Genomic DNA, 23,607 nt, shown 5'->3' on the forward strand with positions numbered 1-23,607 from the left:
CCAGATTTCTTTCCCTCCTCCCCCTCCCAGCAGCATCTTTCCTTCTCCCTCTCCATTAGCAGCTGTCCCTGTTTCCCCTTGCCCAGAAGCTTCCCAGACTCCAATAGTGGCTTTCTCCCCTCCCAGCAGCTCTCCTTACTTCCCATCGCAGCGATTCAGGAAGGCAGCCTCGGGTCCTTTGTTGGGTTGCGTCACCTCTGAGGAAAGAGGAAGTTGCATCATCAGAGGCAGCCGCGACTCAGCAAAAGCCCCGAGGTTGCCTTCGTGAATCGCTGCGCTGGGAAGTAAAGGAGAGCTGCAGAGAGGGGAGAAAGCCACTGTCGAAAGCTCCCCAAGATCTCTCCGGCCCAGCACAGACTTCAGCTGTTGATCTTGCCGGCCCTGCGCGGACTGGCAGGAAATTGAAGTGAGTCAATCTTGCCAGCCCTGTGCGGACCGGCAAAAATTTCCTGCGGACCGGCGGTTGAAGAACAGTGTACTAAGCCAAATCGACAAGTTAAAAAGTGATAAATCGCCTGGACCAGATGGTATACATCCCAGGGTACTAAAAGAACTCAAACATAAAATTGATGACCTGCTATTAGTCATCTGTAACCTGTAACTAAAATTGTCTGTAGTTCCTGAAGATTGGAGCGTGGCCAATGTTATACCGATTTTTTTTTTTTTAAAGGGCTCTAGGGGAGATCCAGGAAATTACAGACCAGTAAGCCTGACTTCATAAAATAACAGCAAATTTCTAGACTGCATAGCCATAAGTTCAGTGCAGTTAACAAAAGATTATGCTATGGAAAAATACAGAGTATGTTGTGAAAGAATTTGAGGAAATCTAATTGGGCAAAAATTTAGAAATGAGAAAAGTTTTCAACAACTTTCTAAAATGTTCATTTGAAATAGATTTAAGTGACAATAATCTGAAATCTTTATCATAATATGCCGCTTAATAAGAAAGAGTATGCTCGTGATATTTCTTACTTTTACAGCCCTTAAATGAAGGAAACGTAAATAAAGCATGTGATTTCCTGCTATTCTTATGCAACACTATATCAAACCTTTCAACTAGGTATGATTGAGTAAATCCAAAGGAAACTTTATAGTTCAGGGCAAAATAGTGGAAACAATTATAAAAAATAAAATTGTGGAACATGTTGTAGACAAACATGATTTAATGAGACGGAGTCAGTATGAGTTCAGCCGAGGGAGACCAATTTGCTTGACTTCTTTGAAGATGTGAATAAACATTTATTTATTTCTTTATTATTTATTTATTCAATTTTCTATACCGTTCTCCCAGGGGAGCTCAGAACGGTTTACATGCATTTATTCAGGTACTCAAGCAGTTTTCCCTCTCTGTCCCAGCGGGCTCACAATCTTTCTAAAGTACCTGGGGCAATGGGGGGATTAAGTGACTTGCCCAGGGTCACAAGGAGTAGCGTGGGTTTGAACCCACAACCACAGGGTGCTGAGGCTGGAGCTTTAACCACTGCGCCAGTTTATCTAGATTTCTAGAAGGCTTTTGACAAAGTTCTTCATGAGAGGCTCCAGAGAAAATTAAGAGTCATGGGATAGGTGGCAAAGCTCAGTTGTGAATTAGGAATTGGTTATCAGATAGAAAACAGAAGGTTAGGGTTAAATGGTCATTTTTCTCAATGGAGGAGAGTAAACAGTGGAGTGCCGCAGGGGTCTGTACTGGGACTGGTGCTATTTAACTTATTTATAAATGATCTGGAAATTGGAATGATGAGTAAGGTGATTAAATTTGCAGATGACACTAAACTGTTCAAACGCATGCGGATTGTGAAAAATTGCTGGCAGACCTTAGGAAATTGGAAGATTGGGCATCCAAGTGGCAGATAAAATTTAATGTGAACAAATGCAAAGTGAAGCACATTGGGAAGAATAACCCAAATCACAGTTACCGGATGCAAGGGTCTACATTGGTTAGCACCCGAGAAAAGGATCTGGGTGTCATCGTAGACAATATGATGAAACCTTCCACCCAATGTGCGGTTTCAGCTAAAAAAGCAAATAGGATGCTAGGAATTATTAAAAAAGGGATGGTTAATAAAACTAAGAATGTTATAATGCCCATGTTTCGCGGTATGGTGCGACCTCATCTGGAGTATTGCGTTCAATTCTGGTCTCCTTATCTCAAGAAAAATATAGTGGCACTAGAAAAAGTTCAAAGAAGAGCGACCAAGATGATAAAGGAGATGTAACTCCTTTCATATGAGAAAAGACTTAAAAGGTTAGGGCTCTTCAGCATGGAAAAGAGACGGCTGAGGGGAAATTTGATTGAAGTCTTCAAAATCCTGAGTGGAGTAGAACGAGTATAAGTGGCTCCCAGAAAATTGGACGCCCCTGTATAAAATAATTTCTTCACTAGGTTTTTATAAACCATAGCTTCAGCACCAGTCATTAGTGGTAGAGTCGACTTTGAAAAAATCTACTCCATTAAGAGTCTATGCCTCAGGGTGTGAAGGGCATACTATGAATAAATTTGGGCGTCACCTGTACCAAAAGTTCATGTACAAAGTACTAAATTACAATTTCTTTATCTCCTGCTATATCAAGCATCTAGTTTGGAAATTGCCTTCTTTTGACAACCAAAAACAAAAAGAGACTGCAGAGAAAAATGTACAAGTTGCAGGAATTTTATTAAAAATCAATAAAATATATTCCAAAGGATGGCTCTTGTGTGCATGGGGACCAGTCCTAACACTGCTTCCTCAGGGGTCCAAATTGTCCTGTGCTGCACTAGTTGAAAACCATATTGATTACAACAGTGTTGAATTAAATCCATAAATGCTCCTTAGTAGCTAACGCTCAGTGTGGGCACCGAATGCCACCAGGGCGTGAAGGGCGCACTATGGATAAATTTTGACGTTGCCTGTATCAAAAGTCTATGTTGGCGAACAGAGTACTAAATTACAATTTCTATATCTCCTGCTATATCAAGTATCTAGTTCGGAAATTGCCTTCTTTTGACAGATACATTCCTTCTGAACATCTACAAGAATTTCATCATATATTTTGCACCAGAAGGTATATGGCACGATCCTCTTATGTTGCGTTTAAATTATTTTCCAGAGCCTCAGCTATGTTAGTGGCCATGAGATGATATTGATATAAGTCTTCAGGACAGATAAGCTAACATTCCCTTCTTGAGAGATGAGCTTTTTGGTGACTCTATTGAAAACACAAAAGCTCACTGACCATGAAAAGCATTGGGATGCTTTGGTTAAATCCAAGGCTAAGCCCTCAACTTTTAAATCTTTTAAACCTCCTTCATATCAAAAGTGTTTTTCTTTGAAGCCAGCTGCTCCTCTTAGGCCGCAGCAGAAAAAGCAGAAGCAACAACGCCCTCAGAAATCTCAATCAGCAGCTCCTCCAAAGCCTGCTCAGTCGTTTTGATGAGCTTCTAGAGACCATCGCAACTGTTTCTGTTACCCAGCCTCTTCCTCAACAAGTCGGAGGTCTGCTCCAATTGTATTATCACCTTTGGGAATTGATAACCACAGACCTCTGTGTTCTAAAAGTCATTCGAGAGGGATACTCTCTTCACTTCATCACTATGCATCCAGATCATCCTCCAAGAGAGTCTTCTTTCAACCCTCAGCAGACATCCCTTCTTTTTCGATAGATAGAATCTCTTCTTCTTCTCAAAGCAATAGAAAAGGTTTCACCTCTCCAGAGGAATTGGGGATTTTATTCCCGGTATTTCCTCATCCCAAAGAAGATGGGAGGTCTATGTCCAATTTTAGATCTCAGGGACCTGAACAACTTTCTAGTGAAGGAAAAATTTTATATGTTGTCCCTGGAACTTTCCTCTCTTAGATCGTAAAGACTGGCTATGCTCTCAAGATCTGAAAGAAGCTTATACTCATATTCCAGTGCATCCGACCTCCAGAAAATTCCTCAGATTTCAGGTATCACAGAACCATTATCAATACAAAGTTCTACCCTTTGGCTTTGCATCCTCTCCAAGAGTATTCACCAACTGCCTGATCGTGGTGATAGCAGTGTTGCAGGCTCACGCTCTCCAGATGTTTCTCTATCTGGACGATTTGCTAATCAAAGATCCAACCTCACAAGGGGTGATGGCAATGACTTGATTGACAAATTATTTTCCTTCAGCGGTTGGGGTTCAAAATCAGTTTTACCAAATCCCAACTTCAACCCTTTCAGAATCTGCAATTTATCGGATCTCTGCTAGACACCATTTATCTCAGAGCATCAGCAAAGACAAGAGAATTTGATTCAGCTTTGCGATCAGACTTATCATCGTCCATCAATCTCAGCCAGACAAAAGATGGTGCTCCTGGGTTACATGGCTTTCACGGTGCATGTTACTCCATTTGCAAGACTTCATCTTAGGACGCCTCAATGGACTCTCGCATCTCAGTGGTCTCAAGCTGTCGACCCACTGTCTCAACACATTACATTCACATCTTCACTTCGACAATCTCTGCAGTGGTGGATGAACTCTTCAAATCTTTCCAGAGGGTTTTTATTCCAAATATCTCCACATTAGAAGGTTCTAAGCATGGACTTGTCCACCTACGCTTGAGGAGCTCATCTGGACGGTCTTTACACTCAGGTCACTGGTCTACCCAGGATCAGCTTTGCCATATTAATCTCTTAGAACTCAGAGTGATTTACAAGTCTTTCAAAGCATTTCAGCACATTGTGCCCAACCATGTTTTTCTAATCTGCACGGACAATCAGGTGGCAATGTATTACATAAACAAGCAAGGAAGCACGGGCTCTCTCCTTCTTTGTCAGGAGGCCAAGAAGATTTGGAACTGGGCAATTGCTTGCAACATATTTTTGAAAGCAATATACATTCAAGGGGAACAACATTCTCTCGCAGACAGACTCAGCAGGTTTCTTCAGCCACATGAGTGAACGCTCAACTCTTTAGTTCTGAATCACATATTCTCTCTCTGGGTGACTCCTCAAATAGACCTGTTTGTGTCCCCCCCACAATCACAAGGTGCCCCATTTTTACTCTAGGCAGTACTCTCCCCAACATCTGGAAGCAGATGTTTTTCTTCTGGATTGGATGCACAAGTTTCGCTATGTGTTTCCTCCGATCCCTCTCATCCTCAAGACACTTGTCAAGATAAAACAGCAATCAGCCACAATGATTCTAATAGCTCCTTGGTGGCCCAGACAACCCTGGTTCTCCCTTCTATTTCAACTCAGTATCAGGGAATCAATGCCTCTTCAGATTTTTCCATCACTTCTGCATCCCAATCTTCAGCCTTTACACCTGATAGCTTGGTACCTTTCGGGTTGACATTGGCTGAGTTTCATCTTTCTCATCCTGTCAGACTTATCTTAGAAGCCTTAAGAAAACCTTCTATGCAGCAGTGTTACCAGCAGAAATGGACAAGGTTTCCACTTGGTGTACTCTTCATCATCATGATGCTAAATCCACCTCTATATCTTCTATATTGGATTATCTTCTACATCTATCCAACTCATCTCAAGACCACTTCAATTAGAGTTCATCTTAGTGCTATCAATGCTTTTCACAGCCTGGTTAATGGTAAACCTCTAACGGCTCATCCTCTTTTGTGATTCCAGATTCATGAAAGGACTTTTCAATGTCAAACCACCACTCAAATCACCTCCAGGAGTTTGGGATCTCAATGTTGTTCTCTCTAGACTTATGAAGCCTCCTTTTGAACCAATGTTTTTGGCTCATCTTGGAAAGTAGTTTTTCTCATCTCCCTTACATCTGGGGGCGGATCCATCGTTCACAGTGTTTCATCATAACAAAGTTGTACTTCACACTCATCCAAAATTCCTTCCAAAAGTAGTCGTTGAATTCCATCGCAATCAATCTATTGTGCTTCCATTGTTCTTTTATAAGCCTCATTCTCATCCTGGAGAAATGGCTCTTCATACTTTGGACTGTAAATGAGCTCTGGCTTATTACTTACAGAGAAGTCGGTTGCATAAAACATCTCCTCAACTTTTAGTCTCCTTTGATCCTAATAAGTTGGGATGTCCTCTATCCAAAAGAACTATTTCTACATGGTTGGTGGCTTGTATTGCCTTCTGTTATGCTCAGGCTGGGCTGCAACTGGTGAGTCACATCACAGCCTACAAAGTCCGAGCTATGGCAGCTTTAGTTGCTTTTTTACATTCCACTCCTATTGATGAGATCTGTAAAGCTGCTACTTGGTCCTTAATTCATACATTCACATCGCACTACTGTTTGGAATCTTTTTCCAGATGGGATGGTCACTTTGGCTAAGCAGTATTGCAAAATTTATTTTCTTAATGGCCAACACTCCCTCCAACCCATGCTAGTAAGCTAGGGAGTCCCACATGTGAGAATATGCTGCCTGCTTGTCCTTACTCTAACAGGTGTTATCCAGGGACAGCAGTCAGATATTCTCACAACCTATCCACCTCCCCTGGTTGGCTTCTTAGCTTGCTTACGGAACTAAGGTACTGCGAGCCTACGTTGGGCAGGAAGGCACTCGCGCATGTGTGGTGCAGGCAGTTCGCAAACTTTCTCAAGTTCTTAAAGTGGCGATGCACTTTTAATGCTGTCCATAGCGGGGCTCAATGGATGACATCACCCACACGTCACCCACATGTGAGAATATCTGCCTGCTGTCCCTGGATAACACTTGTTACGGTAAGTAACTTTGCTATCCTCCTCCTTCCACTAAAGAGATAGTAAGTAAAGCCCAGGAATGGGAATTCTGTATGGGCGCAGCACTGGAATGCAGCTCTAGTCACAGAGGTCCTGATGCATAAAAGCTTTCCATTTCAGTAAGGCTCGTTAAAGCAGTCTTACTGTCATGGAAAGCTCTCCTGCCAATGCACCAAAGGGTTTGCTGCAGCAGCCACCGAGTACACTATGCAAATGCATTAGTATTCTTATGAGTTCTCCTTGTGATACACTAAAGGGAAGTCCCCCCACCCCCAACACCAAAAATTTATGGCAGCTCTGGATCTGCCTGTTGCTGCTGGCCATGTATTGGGTGAGCACACAACACACAAGCATAGCAGCTGCTCCCATTAAAAAAATAAAAATAAAGCATTCTGATCTTGGGACCCCCCCCCCCCCCACAGGACACTCGATATCTTTTTTTTTTTTAAGATTGACAGGAGGGATGCCCACTCCCTCCTGCCACAGGGCCAGAAATCCAACAACCCACCCCCCTTACCATGGCCCCCACTGAAAAAAATATACCTGGTGGTCTAGTGGGCGGTCCCGCCAATTTCCCCCCACCATACTTTTTAGTTGAAGTTTGGGAAGAGGGATGCCTACTCTTTCCTACCTCAGTCCCTTCTTGGGATCTTAATGTAGTTTTACAAGATCTCAGCCAGGCTCCATTCGAGCCGTTGAAGGAAGAGTCCTTGATGAATCTGATGCACAAAACATTTTGTTCTGGTGGCTGTTACCTCAGCGAGAAGGGTCTTGGAGTTGCAGGTTTTTTTCTTGCAGAGTGTATTTCCTCAAATTCACTGAAGCTGGAGTCTTTGTGCACCGTTCTATCCTTTTAGCTGAAGGTTGTTTCAGCGTACCATGTCAATCACGAAGTCAGGGCCAGTGTTCTAGTCCACAGGTTTCAAGAAAAAGGACCAGATTCTGAAGAAGTTGGACTTTTAGAAGAATGCTTCTGCAATATTTTGAGGTCACCAACGAGTTCAGACTATCTGACTGTCGTTTGGTGCTTACAAATCCAGCTAGACATAGTGCGCCTGCTTCCAAGGCCATGATTTACAGATGGATTCATAGGGCCATTTCATCAGCATATATTATTTGTGGAAAACAGTCCCCTGTTTCCATAAAGGTGCATTCGACTAGAAGAATGGCTTCATTGTTGGCAGAAGCTAGGGTTGTCTCCCCTCAGGGGATTTGTAGGGCAGCAACTTAGTCCACTCTACATACATTTTCCAAGTTTTAAAGAGAAAATGTAGCGGCAAAGGAGGAATTTCTGGGACTGCTTTTCTACATCCTGTCTATCCAGAATGGCACACCTATTGCACTGGATAAAGAGATTTGTTTCTTACCTTACTAATATCTTTTCTAGTAGATAGGTGTGTCATTTTGGATCCCCACCCTGTCATTTATTTCCTGTGCCAGCCTACTGTCTCATTCAGAATGTTCGTATCCAAACCTGTTAGTTGGATGCCTGTCAGACCTTAAGAGTATAAAGAATAGTCTGTGTATTAGGCCACTTTGGGGTTTTATTTGAGCTCCATTAATGTTTCTGTTTGGCAAGATTGTTTTGCTATTTTGATTGTTCAATGTTTAACATGTTTGCTATAATTTCAGCAATAATTCTCAATCAGCAATAGCTCTATTTTTCAAAAATAGTAATTGGACCTCCAGAGAGTAAACTCAATACTCAAAAAAACTTGTCCAATATAATGCTCTTCTAAACTAAACTACACAGACCTCAGTAGTGCAGCCCAGGAACCAATTTATCACTGGATATGTAAGCGCCCACTTCATCGGCAAAATGCCCAAATTTTAAAACTCTATCAAGAGCTTAGTTATTTACCAAGCAGATCATTACGTTCTGAGAATTTAGCTTTACTGAAAACGAATGGGAGGGTGTAGATGGGCTGGAGTGGTTTTGACAGAGATTTCGGCAGTTGGAACCCAAGCACAGTACTGGGTAGAGCTTTGGATTCTTGCCCGGAAATAGCTAAGAAGAAAAAATTTTAAAAATTGTAAATTGAATCAGGTTGGGCAGACTGGATGGACCATTCGTGTCTTTATCTGCCGTCATCTACTATGTTACTATGAATGCTAACCTGAGGTTGGTGGAGACTGGTAAAATGACTTTCTGTTGTGCAGGAGTTAAAATATGGAACTCCCTTGTGGACCAAATACGAAATTGTTGTGAAAGGGGATTGTTTAGAAAATTGCTAAAGACACAATTATTTGTAGACGCCTTTTTCTAGTCAGCAATCTTCTCTGGTTTAGCTGAAGAATTATTCATGATCTTTTTGTTTATGCTTTTGCTGCTATTTTGCAGATATGTTTTTAGGATTGTTTGTTTTATTATGTTCTTTTATAATTTACTAGTCTTTAAGCCCGTTACATTAACGGGTGCTAGAATAGATGTATGTGTCTCTCTCTTTCTCTCTCTCTCTTTCTTTCTCTCTCTCTCTCTCTTTCTCTCTCTCTCTTTCTTTCTCTCTCTCTCTTTCTTTCTCTCTCTTTCTCTCTCTATTTCTTTCTTTCTCTTTCCTCTCTCTTTCTCTCTCTCCTTCTCTCTCTTTCTCTCTCTCCTTCTCTCTCTCTCTCTCCTTCTCTCCCCCTGGCCGCTTTCTGCCTATCTGTCTTTCTTTCTCTCTCTCTCTCTCTCTCTCTCCTTGGCCGCTTTTTGTCTGTCTTTCTTTCTCTCTCTCTTTCCTCCACTGTCCACCACCACCCCTTGTCCACTCCCCCTGTCCAGCAGCAGCCCTTCTCCCTTTGTTTTACGTCTCCCCTGCCCAGCAGCACCCCTTCCCTGTTCCCCCCTGTCCCTCTTCTCTGCTCCCCCTGTCCAGCAGCACTCCTTACCTGCTCCCCATGTCTCTCTTTCCTGCTACCCCTGTCCAGCAGCAATCCTTACTTGCTCCCCCCTGTCCCTCTTCCCTGCTCCCCCTGTCCAGCAGCACTCCTTACCTGGTCCCCCTGTCCCTCTTCCCTGCTCCCCCTGTTCAGCAGCACTCCTTATTTGCTCCCCATGTCCCTCTTCTCTGCTCCCCTTGTCCAGCAGCACTCTTTATTGCTCCCTCTGTCCAGCAGTACTCCTTACTTGGTCGTTTCCGTCTGCCCTCCTCTTCTTTAAAGCAGCATGGTGAGGATTGCGACCGGCTGTAGCGAACCTCACAGGCCGCTCTGCACCTCTGTAGCACGTTCCCTCTGACGCAATCGCGTACGTAAGAGGAAACGTGCTGAGCGGCCTGCGAAGTTTGCTACAGCCAGCCGCGATCCTCACCAGGCTCCTTTGAAGAGAAGCAGCGTCAGCAGTGGTTGTTGAGTGAGGGCGGGAGGGGAGGAGTCTCCAGAGTGTTCTACAATAGAATTCGGCCACTGACCAGAAAACACGGCGGCAGGGATCATGAAACCCTAAGTGCATATGCACGCTTAGGGTTTTATTATAGAGGATGTATGTAATTCATGTAAACCGTTTAGTTTTAAACGGTATAGAAATTTTTTAAATAAATAAATTTATAATATTGTCATTACTTAACTACTAGTCTTTAAGCCGGTTACATTAAGGGGTGCTAAAATATATGTCTGTCTTTCTGTCTCTTTCCCTGCCCCTGTCTCTCTCTTCTTTTCTTTCGGTCTTCATCCCTCCTACTATCTGTCTTTCTTTCTATCTGTCTCTCTCCCTGTCCCCTATGCAGCAGCATTTCTCTCCCCCCTCCACTTCCCTGCCCTTTTCTCACCAGCAGCATTTCCCTCCCCACTCCATGTCCCTTTCCAGCAGCACCTCTTCCCTGCTCCCCCTGTCCCTCTTCATTGCTCCCCCGGTCCAGCAGCACCTCTTCCCTGCTCCCCCGGTTCAGTAGCACTTCTTCCCTGCTCCCCCGGTCCAGTAGCACTTCTTCCCTGCTCCCCCTGTCCCTCTTCCCTGCTCCCCCAGTCCAGTAGCACCTCTTCCCTGTTCCCCTGGTCCAGTAGCACCTCTTCCCTGCTCCCCCGTTCCAGTAGCAACTCTTCCCTGCTCCTCCTGTCCCTCTTCCCTGCTCCAGCAGCACCCCTTACCTGTTTCCCCGGTCCAGTATGCAGCGTTGTGAGCATCGCAGCCGGCTTTTGCGAACCTTGTAGGCCGCTCTGCCCCTCTGCCTACTAGTGCCCAAGCGATCCTCGACCTGGTACTCGCCAATGGGGAAAGCGTCTCAGAGATCTCGGTAGGAGATACGCTAGCCTCCAGCGACCACAACATGGTATGGTTCAGCCTGAAGAAAGGCTTCCCCAGATCAAGCACAAAAACAAAGGTACTTAATTTCCGAGGCACTGACTTCGCACGCATGGGAGATTTCGTCCATCGGACGCTGCAGGACCAAGCATTTCTTTCCTACAAACGTACGGAGACAAGAGAAGCTATCATAGAATATAGAACCAGGTCTACAGCGATCAAAACAGCAGTTAGGGAGGCCAAACTTCGTGTGGAAGAAACTCTAGCAAAAAACATTAAGAAGGGGGACAAATCCTTCTTCAGGTATATTAGTGATAGGAAAAAGAACACAGACGGGATAGTTCGCCTTAGCAAACCAGACGGGAATTACGTGGAAGCAGATTCCGATAAAGCCGAACTACTGAATGAATACTTCTGCTCAGTCTTCACATGCGAGGCACCAGGACATGGTCCTCAGTTAAGGGCTAATACAAGCGCGGAAGACCCGTTTCAGAATTTTGAGTTCACGCCAGGTGACGTTTACAGCGAACTGACAAGACTCAAGGTGAACAAAGCCATGGGACCGGACAATCTGCACCCAAGAATGCTCAAAGAGTTGTGTGATGTCCTGGAGGAACCGCTAGCCGTGCTCTTCAATTTCTCCCTAAGTACGGGGACAGTACCCTTGGACTGGAAAGTAGCCAATGTCATTCCTCTGCACAAAAAGGGTTGCAGGGCAGAGGCTGCGAATTACAGACCGGTGAGTCTCACATCAATAGTGTGTAAACTCATGGAAACATTAATTAAACGTAAATTAGACACGATCTTGAATGAGGGGAATCTACGGGATCCCAGTCAACATGGATTCACCAAGGGTAGGTCCTGCCAATCCAATCTCATCAGCTTCTTTGACTGGGTGACAAGGAAGCTGGACTTGTGAGAGTTTATGGACGTAGTGTACCTGGACTTCAGTAAAGCTTTTGACAGTGTCCCACACTGCAGGCTGTTGAGCAAGATGAAATCGATGGGGTTAGGAGAGACACTAACTGCATGGGTCCATGATTGGCTAAGTGGAAGACTTTAAAGGGTGGTGGTTAACGGTACCCTCTCTAAAACATCGGAGGTGACCAGTGGAGTCCTGGGTCCACTCCTTTTCAACATATTCATAGGGGACCTGACTCAGGGGCTTCAGGGTAAAATAACATTATTCGCCGATGACGCCAAACTATGTAACATAGTAAGTGAATGCAATTTGCAGGATAGTATGGCACAGGACCTGCTTACATTGGAAAGATGGTCCTCGACCTGGCAGCTGGGCTTCAACGCTAAGAAATGTAAGGTTATGCACCAGACTCGGAAAAAGCTGAATTGTTAAATGAATACTTCTGTTCGGTCTTCACCCGCGAGGCACCGGGTTCCGGCCCTCAGCTACAGAAAAAGGATGGCTCAGTGGACCCGTTTAGTAATTTCAAGTTTACAACAAGCAGTGTCTACTGTGAGCTGACTAAACTCAAGGTTAACAAAGCAATGGGGCCAGACAACCTACACCCCAGGGTGCTCAGGGAGTTAGGGGACGTCCTGGCGGAACCACTATCCGCTCTCTTCAATCTCTCCCTTAGTACAGGTAGAGTCCCGTTGGACTGGAAAACGGCTAACGTCATCCCACTCCACAAAAAAGGTTGCAGAACAGAGGCTGAGAACTACAGACCAGTGAGTCTCACATCTATAGTGAGCAAACTAATGGAAACCCTAATCAAACACCAATTAGATAAGATCCTGGATGAGGAGAATCTACGGGATCCCCGTCAACATGGATTTACCAAGGGGAAATCCTGCCAATCCAACTTGATCAGCTTCTTTGACTGGGTGACGGGGAAGCTTGATATTGGAGAGTCCTTGGACATTGTATACTTGGATTTCAGCAAAGCATTTGATAGTGTCCCACACCGCAGGTTGTTGTGCAAAATGAGTTCTATGGGATTAGGTAACACTTTGACAAAATGGGTTGGGGACTGGCTTGGTGGTAGGCTTCAGAGGGTGGTGGTGAACGGCACCCCCTCCGTAATGACGGCAGTGATCAGCGGGGTGCCACAGGGCTCGGTCTTAGGCCCGATCCTTTTCAATATCTTTATAAGGGACCTGGCTGAGGGGCTTCGTGGTAAAATAACGTTATTCGCCGATGACGCCAAACTGTGTAATATAACAAGCAAGAGCACAACGGACAATATGAAACATGACCTACTCCTATTGGAGCAATGGTCAAAGACCTAGCAACTGAGTTTTAATGCCAAGAAATGCAAAGTCATGCACCTTGGCAGTCAAAATCCATGCGAGACTTACACCCTAAATGGCGAGATCCTAGCAAGGACGGTTGCAGAACGGGACCTAGGGGTGATCATCAGTGAAGACATGAAGACTGCCAATCAAGTGGAACGGGCTTCATCTAAGGCTAGGCAGATCTTAGGATGTATACGTAGGAGTTTCGTCAGCCGTAAGCCTGAAGTCATTATGCCGTTGTATAGATCTATGGTGAGGCCCCATCTGGAATATTGCGTGCAATTCTGGAGGCCTCATTATCACAAGGATGTACTGAGGCTTGAGTCAGTCCAGCGAATGGCCACCCGGATGGTCTCCGGTCTCAAGGATCTCCCGTACGAGGAACGGCTGAACAAATTCCGGCTATACTCACTCGAGGAACGCAGAGAGAGGGGAGACATGATCGAGACGTTCAAATACCTCACGGGCCGTATCGAGGTAGAAGAAGATATCTTCTTCTTCAGGGGTCCGACGGCAACAAGAGGACATCCATGGAAAATCAGGGGGGGGGGGGGGAAATTGCATGGCGACACCAGGAAATACTTTTTCACCGAAAGAGTGGTTGATCGCTGGAATAGACTTCCACTTCAGGTGATCGAGGCAAGCAGCGTGCCTGATTTTAAGAAGAAATGAGATCGTCACGTGGGATCTCTGCACAGAGTTAAATAGGGGAGGGTTTTTAGGGTGGGCAGACTAGATGGGCCGCGGCCCTTATCTGCCGTCTTTTTCTATGTTTCTATGTTTCACCTCGGTAGCAGTAATCCTTGCAGAACTTACACCTTGAATGGAGAAACTTTAACTAGGACTTCAGCAGAACGAGATTTAGGAGTAATCATCAGTGCAGACATGAAAACTGCCAATCAAGTAGAGAAGGCTTCATCTAAGGCAAGGCAGATGATGGGATGTATCAATAGAAGTTTCATCAGCAGGAAGCCTGAAGTCATAATGCCATTGTACAGAACCATGGTGAGACCTCATCTGGAATACTGTGTACAATTCTGGAGGCCACATTACCGTAAAGATGTGCTCCGAGTCGAATCGGTTCAGCGGATGGCCACCAGGATGATCTCAGGCCTCAAGGGTCTCTCGTATGAAGAGAGACTAAACAAATTGCAGCTTTACACTCTAGAGCACAGTTCTTCAACCGCCGGTCCGCGGACTGGTGGTGGTCCGCAAAAAAATCTTGCCGGTCCGCGAAGGATTCAGGACCCCGCCGCAGCAAAAGGTGCCGGCGTCAGCTGACGTGCAACTTCCTGTTGCCGTCGCTATGCCGGCACTCCTGCCTGCCACCACAGACTCCTGCCGCGTTTGTCTCCGCACCCCCAGAAAAGCAGCGGCAGGTCTGTGTGCTTTTAACTTCGGCACACAGCTGCCCCTAGGCAGTATTTTAGCGCGGTTTCATGAGGCAGCCTCGGGGCCTTTGGTAGGCCGGCCCACATCGCATCATCAAAGTGGGCCGACCTACCAAATGCCCCGAGGCTGCCTCATGAAACTGCGCTAAAATACTGCTTAGGGGCAGCTGTGTGCCGAAGTTAAAAGCACACAGAGCTGCTGCTAGCCTACATAGAGGGAACATTTTCTGGAGAGGGAAGGAGGGAAGGGAGAAGAGGTACTCCTGGACAAGGTAGGGGAAGAGGCTACTGCTGACAGGGGAGAAGGGAAAGGGAAGGGATGAGAATTACTGTTGGATAAAGGGAGGAGGAAAGGGAGAAGGGGTACTCCTGGACAAGGGAGGAGAAGGGGCTACTGCTGACAGGGGAGAAAGGGAAGGGATGAGAGTTACTGTTGGATAATAGGAGGAGGAAAGGGAGAAGGGATACTCCTGGACAAGGGAGGGGAAGGGGCTACTTCTGACAGGGGAGAAAGGAAAGGAAAGGGACGAGAATTACTGTTGGATAAGGGGAGGAAGAAAGGGAGAAGGTACTGCTGGACAGGGGAGAAGGAACATTGGAAGGAAACAGCTGGCAGGGAGATTAGAGGAGGGGAAGGAGTCAGGATGGAATGGAGAGATCAGATGAGGGAAAGGGGCGAGACAGAGGAATGACAAGGTAGAGAGAGATTGATGCTGGGAAGGGGGGTCAGATGAAAAATAAGGAAAGAGGGACAAAGATGCTAGATCTGGTGTAGGAGAGAGGGGCATAGAAAGAACGCAGATACCATATGGGAGGGGGAGGGCTGAGGGCAGACAGTGGATGGAAGAGGCAGATGCTGTATTGAAGAGACAGAGGGCAGATGCTGGATGGAAGAGAGTGAAAAGACGATGAAAGCAGAAACCAGAGATGACAAAAGGTAGAAAAAAATAATTTTATTTCTATCTTGTGATTAGAATATATCAGATTTAAAATATGTGTCCTGCTAGAGCTGATGTTAGACATAACTGGGGTGTGCAAAGCCCAGGCAGTGCGTCTTTAGCTTCCAGCTGGCTTAGGGCTCTCTCTGACCAGGAGGCAGTTGCCCTAGTTGCACTCCCCCTAACACCATTCCTGCCATGTGTGACTGCGGTATTCTGTTAGCATGATATTTGTGTAGCATTCTGTAATAATTTGGCTTATTCAGTTTTCTTGATAGTAGAGGGGAAATATGTGAAGGGGAGGGGAGACTGGGGTTTTTTTTGATCCTTGCTCTGTATTATTTATATTTATAAAATGACAATTGTACAGAATAGTTTCTTTTTATACTTTAATAAAATATGTTCAATATAAAATCATAACTATTTGAGGCTTGTGCGGATGGGATCAGATAGTTAATGGGACCGAGCTCGCGGGGACAGGGCGGCAATGGGGTTTTTAAAAATTTCATTCTTATTAGTTTTCCGGTCCACGAAATAATTATTTTATTTCCGCCGGTCCATAGGTGTAAAAAGGTTGAAGAACACTGCTCTTGAGGAACGTAGGGAGAGGGGAGACATGATTGAGACATTTAAATACATCACAGGATGTATTGAGGTGGAAGATGATATCTTCTTTCTCAAAGGACCCTCGGCCACAAGAGGGCATCCGCTCAAACTCAGGGGCGGGAAATTTCATGGCGACATCAGGAAGTATTTCTTCACAGAAAGAGTGGTTGACTGTTGGAATAAGCTTCCGGTGCAGGTGATCGAGGCCAGCAGCGTGCTGGACTTTAAGAATAAATGGGATGCCTATGTGGGATCCCTACTAGAGAGTTGCGCGGGGACAGAAATCCCACCCGTCCCCGCCAAAGTCCCACCCGTCCCCGTGAGGAATCCCACCCGTCCCCACCCGTCCCCGTGAGGAATCCCTCCGTCCCCACCCGTCCCCGCGAGGAATCCCCTCCGTCCCCACCCGTCCCCGCGAGGAATCCCCTCCGTCCCCGCCCGTCCATATAAACTTCAGAAATAGTTATTTCATTTAATTATGCTACTGAATTAAAGGCTCTGGTAGAAACCCATTTACAAATAAGCAAAAAGACTTTATTAATTTGAAAATATTAATTGGGAAGAATACATACTTTGCAAATGGGTTTCTACCAGAGCCTCTAATGTTTATAAATTTTTATCAACACAACTAATATACTACTTTATCCTGAAGCAAAATAAAAAAAAAGAAATATAATTCTTTTCCTACCTTTGTTGCCTGGTTTCTGCTTTCCTCATGTTCTCATTCAATTCCTTCCATCCACTGTCTCTCTTCCTTCTGCATCTTCCATTTGCTCTGTTACTGTGCCTCTCCCTTTCTTCCCCCTTCCAAATTGGTCTGGCACCCATCTTCTTCTCTCCGCTCCCCCCATAGTCTGGCATCTGTCTTCTTCCCTGCCAGCGTCTTCTCCCTACTCTCTCTTCCCCATTTCCTTTCAGCGTCCTTCTCCCCCCATCTTTCCCATGTCCTGTCAGCGTCCTTCTCCCCCCTCTGTCTTCCACATGTGCTTTCAGTGTCCTTCTCCACCCCTTTGTCTTCCCCATGTGCTTTCAGCATCCTTCTTCCCCCTCTGTCTTCCACAAGTGCTTTCAGCATCCTTCTCCCCCCTCTGTCTTCCACAAGTGCTTTCAGAGTCCTTCCCCCCCCCCGCCCTTCCCATGGCCTTTCAGCGTCCTTCTCCACCCCTTTGTATTCCCCCATGTGCTTTCAGCGTCCTTCTCCCTCCTCTGTCTTCAAGTGCTTTCAGAGTCCTTCCCCTCTCCTCCTGTCTTCACCATGGCCTTTCAGCGTCCTTCTCCCCCCCTCCTTCTCTACCGCCCCGGGTGCAGCACAGCCGGCCAGGTCCCCTTACTTTTGTGGCACTTCCCTGACCGACTGACAACAGCCCCGGTCCGACAAACCTCCCTGCCCTTAACTGCGAATCTAAATTACCTTATTACAGCTGCTGTAAGAAGATAATTTAGATTCGCGGCTACAGGGCAGGGAGGATTGTCGGACCGGGGCTGTTGTCGGTCGGTCGGGGAAGTGCCACAAAAGTAAGGGGACCTGGCCGGCTGTGTTGCAACCGGGGCGGGGTGTGGCGGGGCGGACCGCCCCCTCCCTTGGTAGCCACTCGAACCGCGAGGCTACTCTCCTCCTTACCTGCACTGCCTGCAGCACAGAGCCAAACGGAAGTCTTCCCGACGTCAGCGCTGACGTCGGAGGGAGGGAGGGCTTTGTTTAAGCCCTCCCTCCCCTCCGACGTCAGCGCTGACGTCGGGAAGACTTCCGTTCGGCTCTGTGCTGCAAGCAGAGAAGGTAGAGAGAAGAGCCGCGCGACTGAGTACATCCAGCCCCGCAGGAACACCGCGACCCTCGGAGGCGTCCCCACGGGATCCCCGCGACCCTAGGGGGCGTCCCCACGGGATCCCCGTGACCCAAAGGGGGAACCGCGGGATGCCCCCGGGTCCCGCGGGATTTCCATCGTCCCCGTTCCCGTGCAGCTCTCTAATCCCTACGAGGGTCGATCTGAAGAATTGGTCACTAGGTATAGACTTAAGAGGATGGGTCAGTAGAGTGGGCAGACTTGATGGGCTATATCCCTTTTCTGCCATCATCTTTCTATGTTTCTATGTTTCCCTCTGACACGATCGCGTATGTCAGAAGAAACGTTCTACTGAGTTGCTGTGTGGCCTGCGTTCTACTGAGGTGCTGTGTGGCCGGCCGCAATCCTCACGGGAGCAGCACCCGACCCTCAGTGGCTCGAAGTCCTCCTCCCAGCAGCTGCTGCTCCGCACCGCCTTTCATGCGCCTTAGCGCGCTCTGCCAACCATAGCAATACATATCAGGGATCAAGGAACACGGCGGTAAGAGTGCACATGCGCGCTTAGCATTTTATTATAGTATAGTTAGCTTAAATCCAAGTTTCCAAGTTTATTATAAGATTTGATTAATCGCCTATTCCAGGTTCTAGGCGATGTACATCATCAATTACAGAGTTAGCGTAAAAATACATATTTAGAACAACTTAAAACAAATCAAATAGCCTAAAACATGTAACATGACTAAACATATACATTAAAACAATAAACATACGTGATGACAATAGGTAAGGTAATGGGAAGAAATAAAATTCAATATAAAAGAAACATTTAAGGATAAAAACAGTAGGGAGGGGTGCAGAAATTTGATATGGACTGCAAAAAAGATTCAATATAAAATGTAAAAAAATCAATTAATCACTAAAAGCATCTTTAAAAAGAAATCCCTTAAGTTTGCTCTTAAATTTATCTAAAATTCTTTCTTCTCTTAAATAAATTGGCAAAGCGTTCTCAGCTTTATGGTGGCAGGGGCACCTTCGGACATGTTTCAACTTAAAGAAGATACGTGGTCATAAAGGTGTGTGGGTTAAATAAGGGGATTTTTTCTTGAGAAAGCCTGATGGCAAAACCTATCGGAAGGTGACCCTGCCGACATAAGGTTAAGTGCATTTAAGCTAAATGGTTAAGTAGTGCTCAAGAAAAAGATCTGGATGTCGTCATAGACAATATGATGAAACCTTCCACCCAATGTGTGGCAACAGCCAATAAAGCAAACAGGATGCTTGGAATTATTAAAAAAGGGATGGTTAACAAGACTAAGAATGTCATAATGCCCCTTTATCGCTCCATGGTGCGATCTCACCTGGAGCATTGCATTCATTTCTGGTCTCCTTATCTCAAGAAAGATATATAGCGGCACTAGAAAAGGTTCAAAGAAGAGCGACCAAGATGATAAAGGGGATGAAACACCTCTTGTACGAGGAAAGTCTAAAAAGATTAAGGCTCTTCAGCTTGGAAAAGAGACGGCTGAGGGGAGATATGATTGAAGTCTACAAAATCCTTAGTGGAGTAGAACGTGTACAAGTGGATCAGTTTTTTCACGCCGTCAAAAATTACAAAGACTAGAGGAAACTCAAAGTTACAGGGAAATATTTTTTCACTCAGAGAATAGTTAAGCTCTGGAACGCATTGCCAGAGATTGTGGAAGAGCAGATAGCATAGCTGGTTTTAAGAAAGGTTTGGCCGATTTCCTGGAGGAGAAGTCCACACTCTGTTATTGAGAAAGACATGGGGGAAGCCACTGCTTGCCCTGGATTGGCAGCATGGAATGCTGCTACTCCTTGGGTTTTGGCCAGGATTGTCCATCATGAGAAGGGGCTACTGGGCTTGATGGACCATTGGTCTGACCCAGTAGGGCTATTCTTATGTTCTGAAATTTGGGCATTTTGATAACAATAATAAAAAGTATTAGAGACCGATGAAGAAGTGAGTGCCTACATACCCAGTGATAAATTGGTTTCTGGACTGCACTACTGAGGCCTGTGTAGTTTACTTTAGAAGAGCATTATATTGGGAAAGCTTTTTTGTTATGATTTCAGAGCAGAACAGACTTGTTATTCGGGGAGATTCCTCCGTATCCCTCCTTCATTGGTGTTCTAGAAGGGGTTATCACCTGCTTTGGAACTAAACTAAAAGGGTAGCAGAGCCCTCTGGTGGAGTAGGGGGGATTCAAAAGCTGGAGTAGATTCCTTCTGCACATCTCGCGGGCACTGGGATATTACCCGTTCGTCCAGAATGACACTCATATCTACTAGAAAGGTAAGAACCTAATCTATTTTTAACGGAGTTTGGTTGTCTTCTTAATGTGGCAGCTGGAGCAGTAAAACTGAACAGACAGCAGACGGACATGGCAGTAAACTGGGCTGGAGGTCTGCACCATGCGAAGAAATCTGAGGCTTCTGGCTTCTGCTATGTGAATGACATTGTTCTGGCCATCTTGGAGTTGCTAAAGTAAGTTATCACCTTGACATTAGACTTCAGGGGGGGGCATATGGTAGGAAATGGAAGGCTAGTCCTGAAAAGCCAGCCTTTCTATTCTGAAGAGTAGGTAAGACCAGCACCTGTGCATGTTCCTCTACAGATGGGGGAGGGGGACACATGATCAGTGGTACTGAATGAAAGGGACAGCAAGCTTGGCTGTTGGATCAGATTTAATTCAGAGGGAAGATACTACTTCAACATGGGGCTCGTAATCTGGAGTCCATGAGCATCCTGGAGGTTTGTGTATGGTCCATGGCAAACTAAAAAATAATTGTAGATAGCTCAAGAAAAGCATTTAAATCTATGTGGTAGACAAGCCTAGTTTGGCAGGAGCAATTAATACACAAACACCTTTCATAGAAACAAAACGCCTTGTTTTATTATTTGGCTTACCTCAGCCAAGCAAATGCAGGCCCCAGTTGTTTTTTCAAGGCCTGCCTGCCTCCACCTATCTTTAGGGAAAACTTGAGAGTTCCTCTTTCTCCCTCGAGGACCTCTGAAGAGTAAAGCCAGCCTGGGTAGAAATACCTGTCTCCTGTGAGTCCCGCCCCTGTGACTCTACGCTGATCTCCATAGCCCATTGCATTCTGGGACCTGTAGTTCCACATTTGATAAATACCAACTGCTGCCTGGGGCTATAACATTTGCATAGGGAGGGAAAAACCCTTAATCTATTACATACCCTCCCCCTCAGTTCATCTTTAATAGGATGAGTGCCTGCTTTTAAGAGGGACCCCTTCCCCAAGGGTGGAGAGCAAGGCATCCCCAGGGCATTTAGGACCTTATCCACTATTCTGAATTGCCAAGACCACCACAGGGCCACAACTTCCTTTATTACACCCCATTCTTCATTCATACACAAGTGAACAGGGCATAGCAAGCAGTACCATTATCACTCCGGCTGAGTCAATCTCTTCGTGTAATAGTCATGGAGCTACTGGCTGTCAGTCTCTTGGTTCCCTCCCCTGTTGGAGAGTCCCGGATCAATGCCTCCTTCAGCTTCTGTTGTAGTTGACCTTTGCCCACGATTCTATAGCGTCACTAGACATACAGAGCGCTGTTCATCAAAACATAGAAGAGACAGTCCCTGCTCAAAAGAGCTTACCATCTAGTCAAGACAGACAAACTGGACAAGAAGGTGCGTCAATACACAGTGCTCAGGTGGGGGAACCATATAAGCTGCATTGGCCACCGTGAGAATGGCTTGATGGACCATTGGTCTGACCCAGTACAATACGGCTATTCTTATGTTCTTATGCATTATGATTGACTACTTAATAGAGAGATAAATTACTTAGTAATCTGTGGCTAACAGGAACTATATATCAATTTTTCACAGCTATAAATCATTTAAAGTCCAAACTTATTGTGATTATAAAAGATAAATTCTATAAATAATTTGTGAAGTGCTCAGACCTGATAACCCATATAGTAGTGATGTCACCACAATGAGGTTAACTAGGGGACCATCATTGCCTTCACTTGTCCCCTACCCTCCCTGAATGTTGAATACTAAATCCAATCTAATGGTGGTACTTATCTTCGTTCAGGGGCTGTTCATGTTGATGCTGTTAACTCTCATTGGTGACTGGTGCAAAATAAAGTGCTCGTGCTTCTTTAAAATCTTGTTAGTTCTTTCTTAGAAAAACTCCCGTCCCCCCGACCCGGATTTCATCTCTTCGTCAGGGAGGGACACTAAGAAAAATCGAACAGCAAACTAGAAATATATGGTAACAAAATATACTGGGTTATATTTCTACCATCTAAACGTTATCAAATACTTAAAAGGCTCTTATATCCAATTTCATATATAAATCTTAAATATAAATATTACCTGATATCGGCTCACTATGATCAGAGTAGTTCAAAGTGGACTGAGCGAATGAAGCTCACTTCACGTTGTATTTTTTATAAAGGGTAGCTAACCGGAACTTAATCTTAAAAATCGCCAACAACTGGAAGTAAATGCAACATCGAGAGATTACTTCACGGATTATTAGTCTACATAGCTAACCATTCAATATCTAAATTTAATCCTGTTGGCTGTAGGGTTTGCCAATTGTATATCAGACGCTCCAATACTGCCACTCCATGCGAGTACCTAGAGGGTTACGTCTTTATAAAGAACCTAGGTTCCAAGAGAACTCAGAATATATAAAAAATTGGAATGAGACTTTAACGCGATGCTCAATCGATCTTATGCTTTTAACCATTGATGCATTAGCCCCATTGATCGAAACACAACAAAAAGAATTGGGGTCTAAATTAGAATTAATTAAACAACAGCTACCAGATGACTCTTTCATGAATAGTTATCAAGAACACTTATCCCAAATGGATAAATATCAAAAGGAACAAAGGCAATTAAAAATAAAAAAATTTCGTCGAGATGAAAGTGACTTCACCAGGGGCTATGTATACCCCTGGATGAATCGTAACATTAAAACCAGAAGACAGCGAAATATACTTAACAACAAGAATAAGAGAATAAATTTTAATTTATCCACCAGTAACTCATCTTCGTCTGATGACTCTAATACAGTTAATCAACAGCCAGATGTAACCACTCATAAAGAAATAAGTACTCTTCCAGACTCTTTTTTAAGATTACAACCCATCGAAGGAACTTCCTATCCGATAAACAGAATAGGAACACGCAGCAAAAACAAAGACAAAAAGTAGCTACGGTGTCAACAGGTATTTTTAACCTTTCTTCACGTCAACTTAATAAAGCAGAAGAAGAATTGTTGATGAAAGGACTTTCTTTTGTCCCAAGTACTAACTATGATGGTTTTGAAACCCGAGTACATTTACAAAGATTTTTTCGATCTATTAAATTGAAACAATTTTTTCATGACAAACCATCCAATGAAGCAACCCTCCCAGAAGGCTTAAAACATAGATCTGTCTGGATGCCCCCAGGGCACCCGGACCCTTTAATTGCTTCTTTTGAAAAATTGGTCCTCAAAGACATACAAAATTTAGAGGAACATTCCCGTGAGACGAGTCACCCCAACCTCACGCATGAACAACGTCAAATCTTATTAAAATTAAAAAATGACAGTACGATTTACATCTCCAGGGCTGACAAAGGAGGGGGAATTGTTATTCAGAACTATACTGACTATAAAAACGAAGCCCAGCGCCAATTAAAAGATACGGCATATTACACGCAGCTGCAATCTGACCCTACAGCCGAAA

At 45.0% G+C, this 23,607-nt stretch overlaps 1 protein-coding gene across 3 annotated transcripts in view; it reads left to right on the top strand.

The window, feature by feature from the left end:
- The window catches only part of HDAC2 (histone deacetylase 2), a 345,065-nt gene that overhangs the window by 127,616 nt on the left and 193,842 nt on the right, over positions 1-23,607 (top strand). For all 3 annotated transcript variants that reach the window (XM_033936641.1, XM_033936642.1, XM_033936643.1), the window contains one exon: positions 20,238-20,376. In XM_033936641.1, coding sequence (XP_033792532.1) covers positions 20,238-20,376 — 139 coding nt within the window. The remainder of the gene's footprint in view (positions 1-20,237; positions 20,377-23,607) is intronic.

This window comes from Geotrypetes seraphini, chromosome 3 (assembly GCF_902459505.1).
Source record: "Geotrypetes seraphini chromosome 3, aGeoSer1.1, whole genome shotgun sequence".
In the NCBI taxonomy this organism is placed as follows: Eukaryota; Metazoa; Chordata; class Amphibia; order Gymnophiona; family Dermophiidae; genus Geotrypetes; species Geotrypetes seraphini.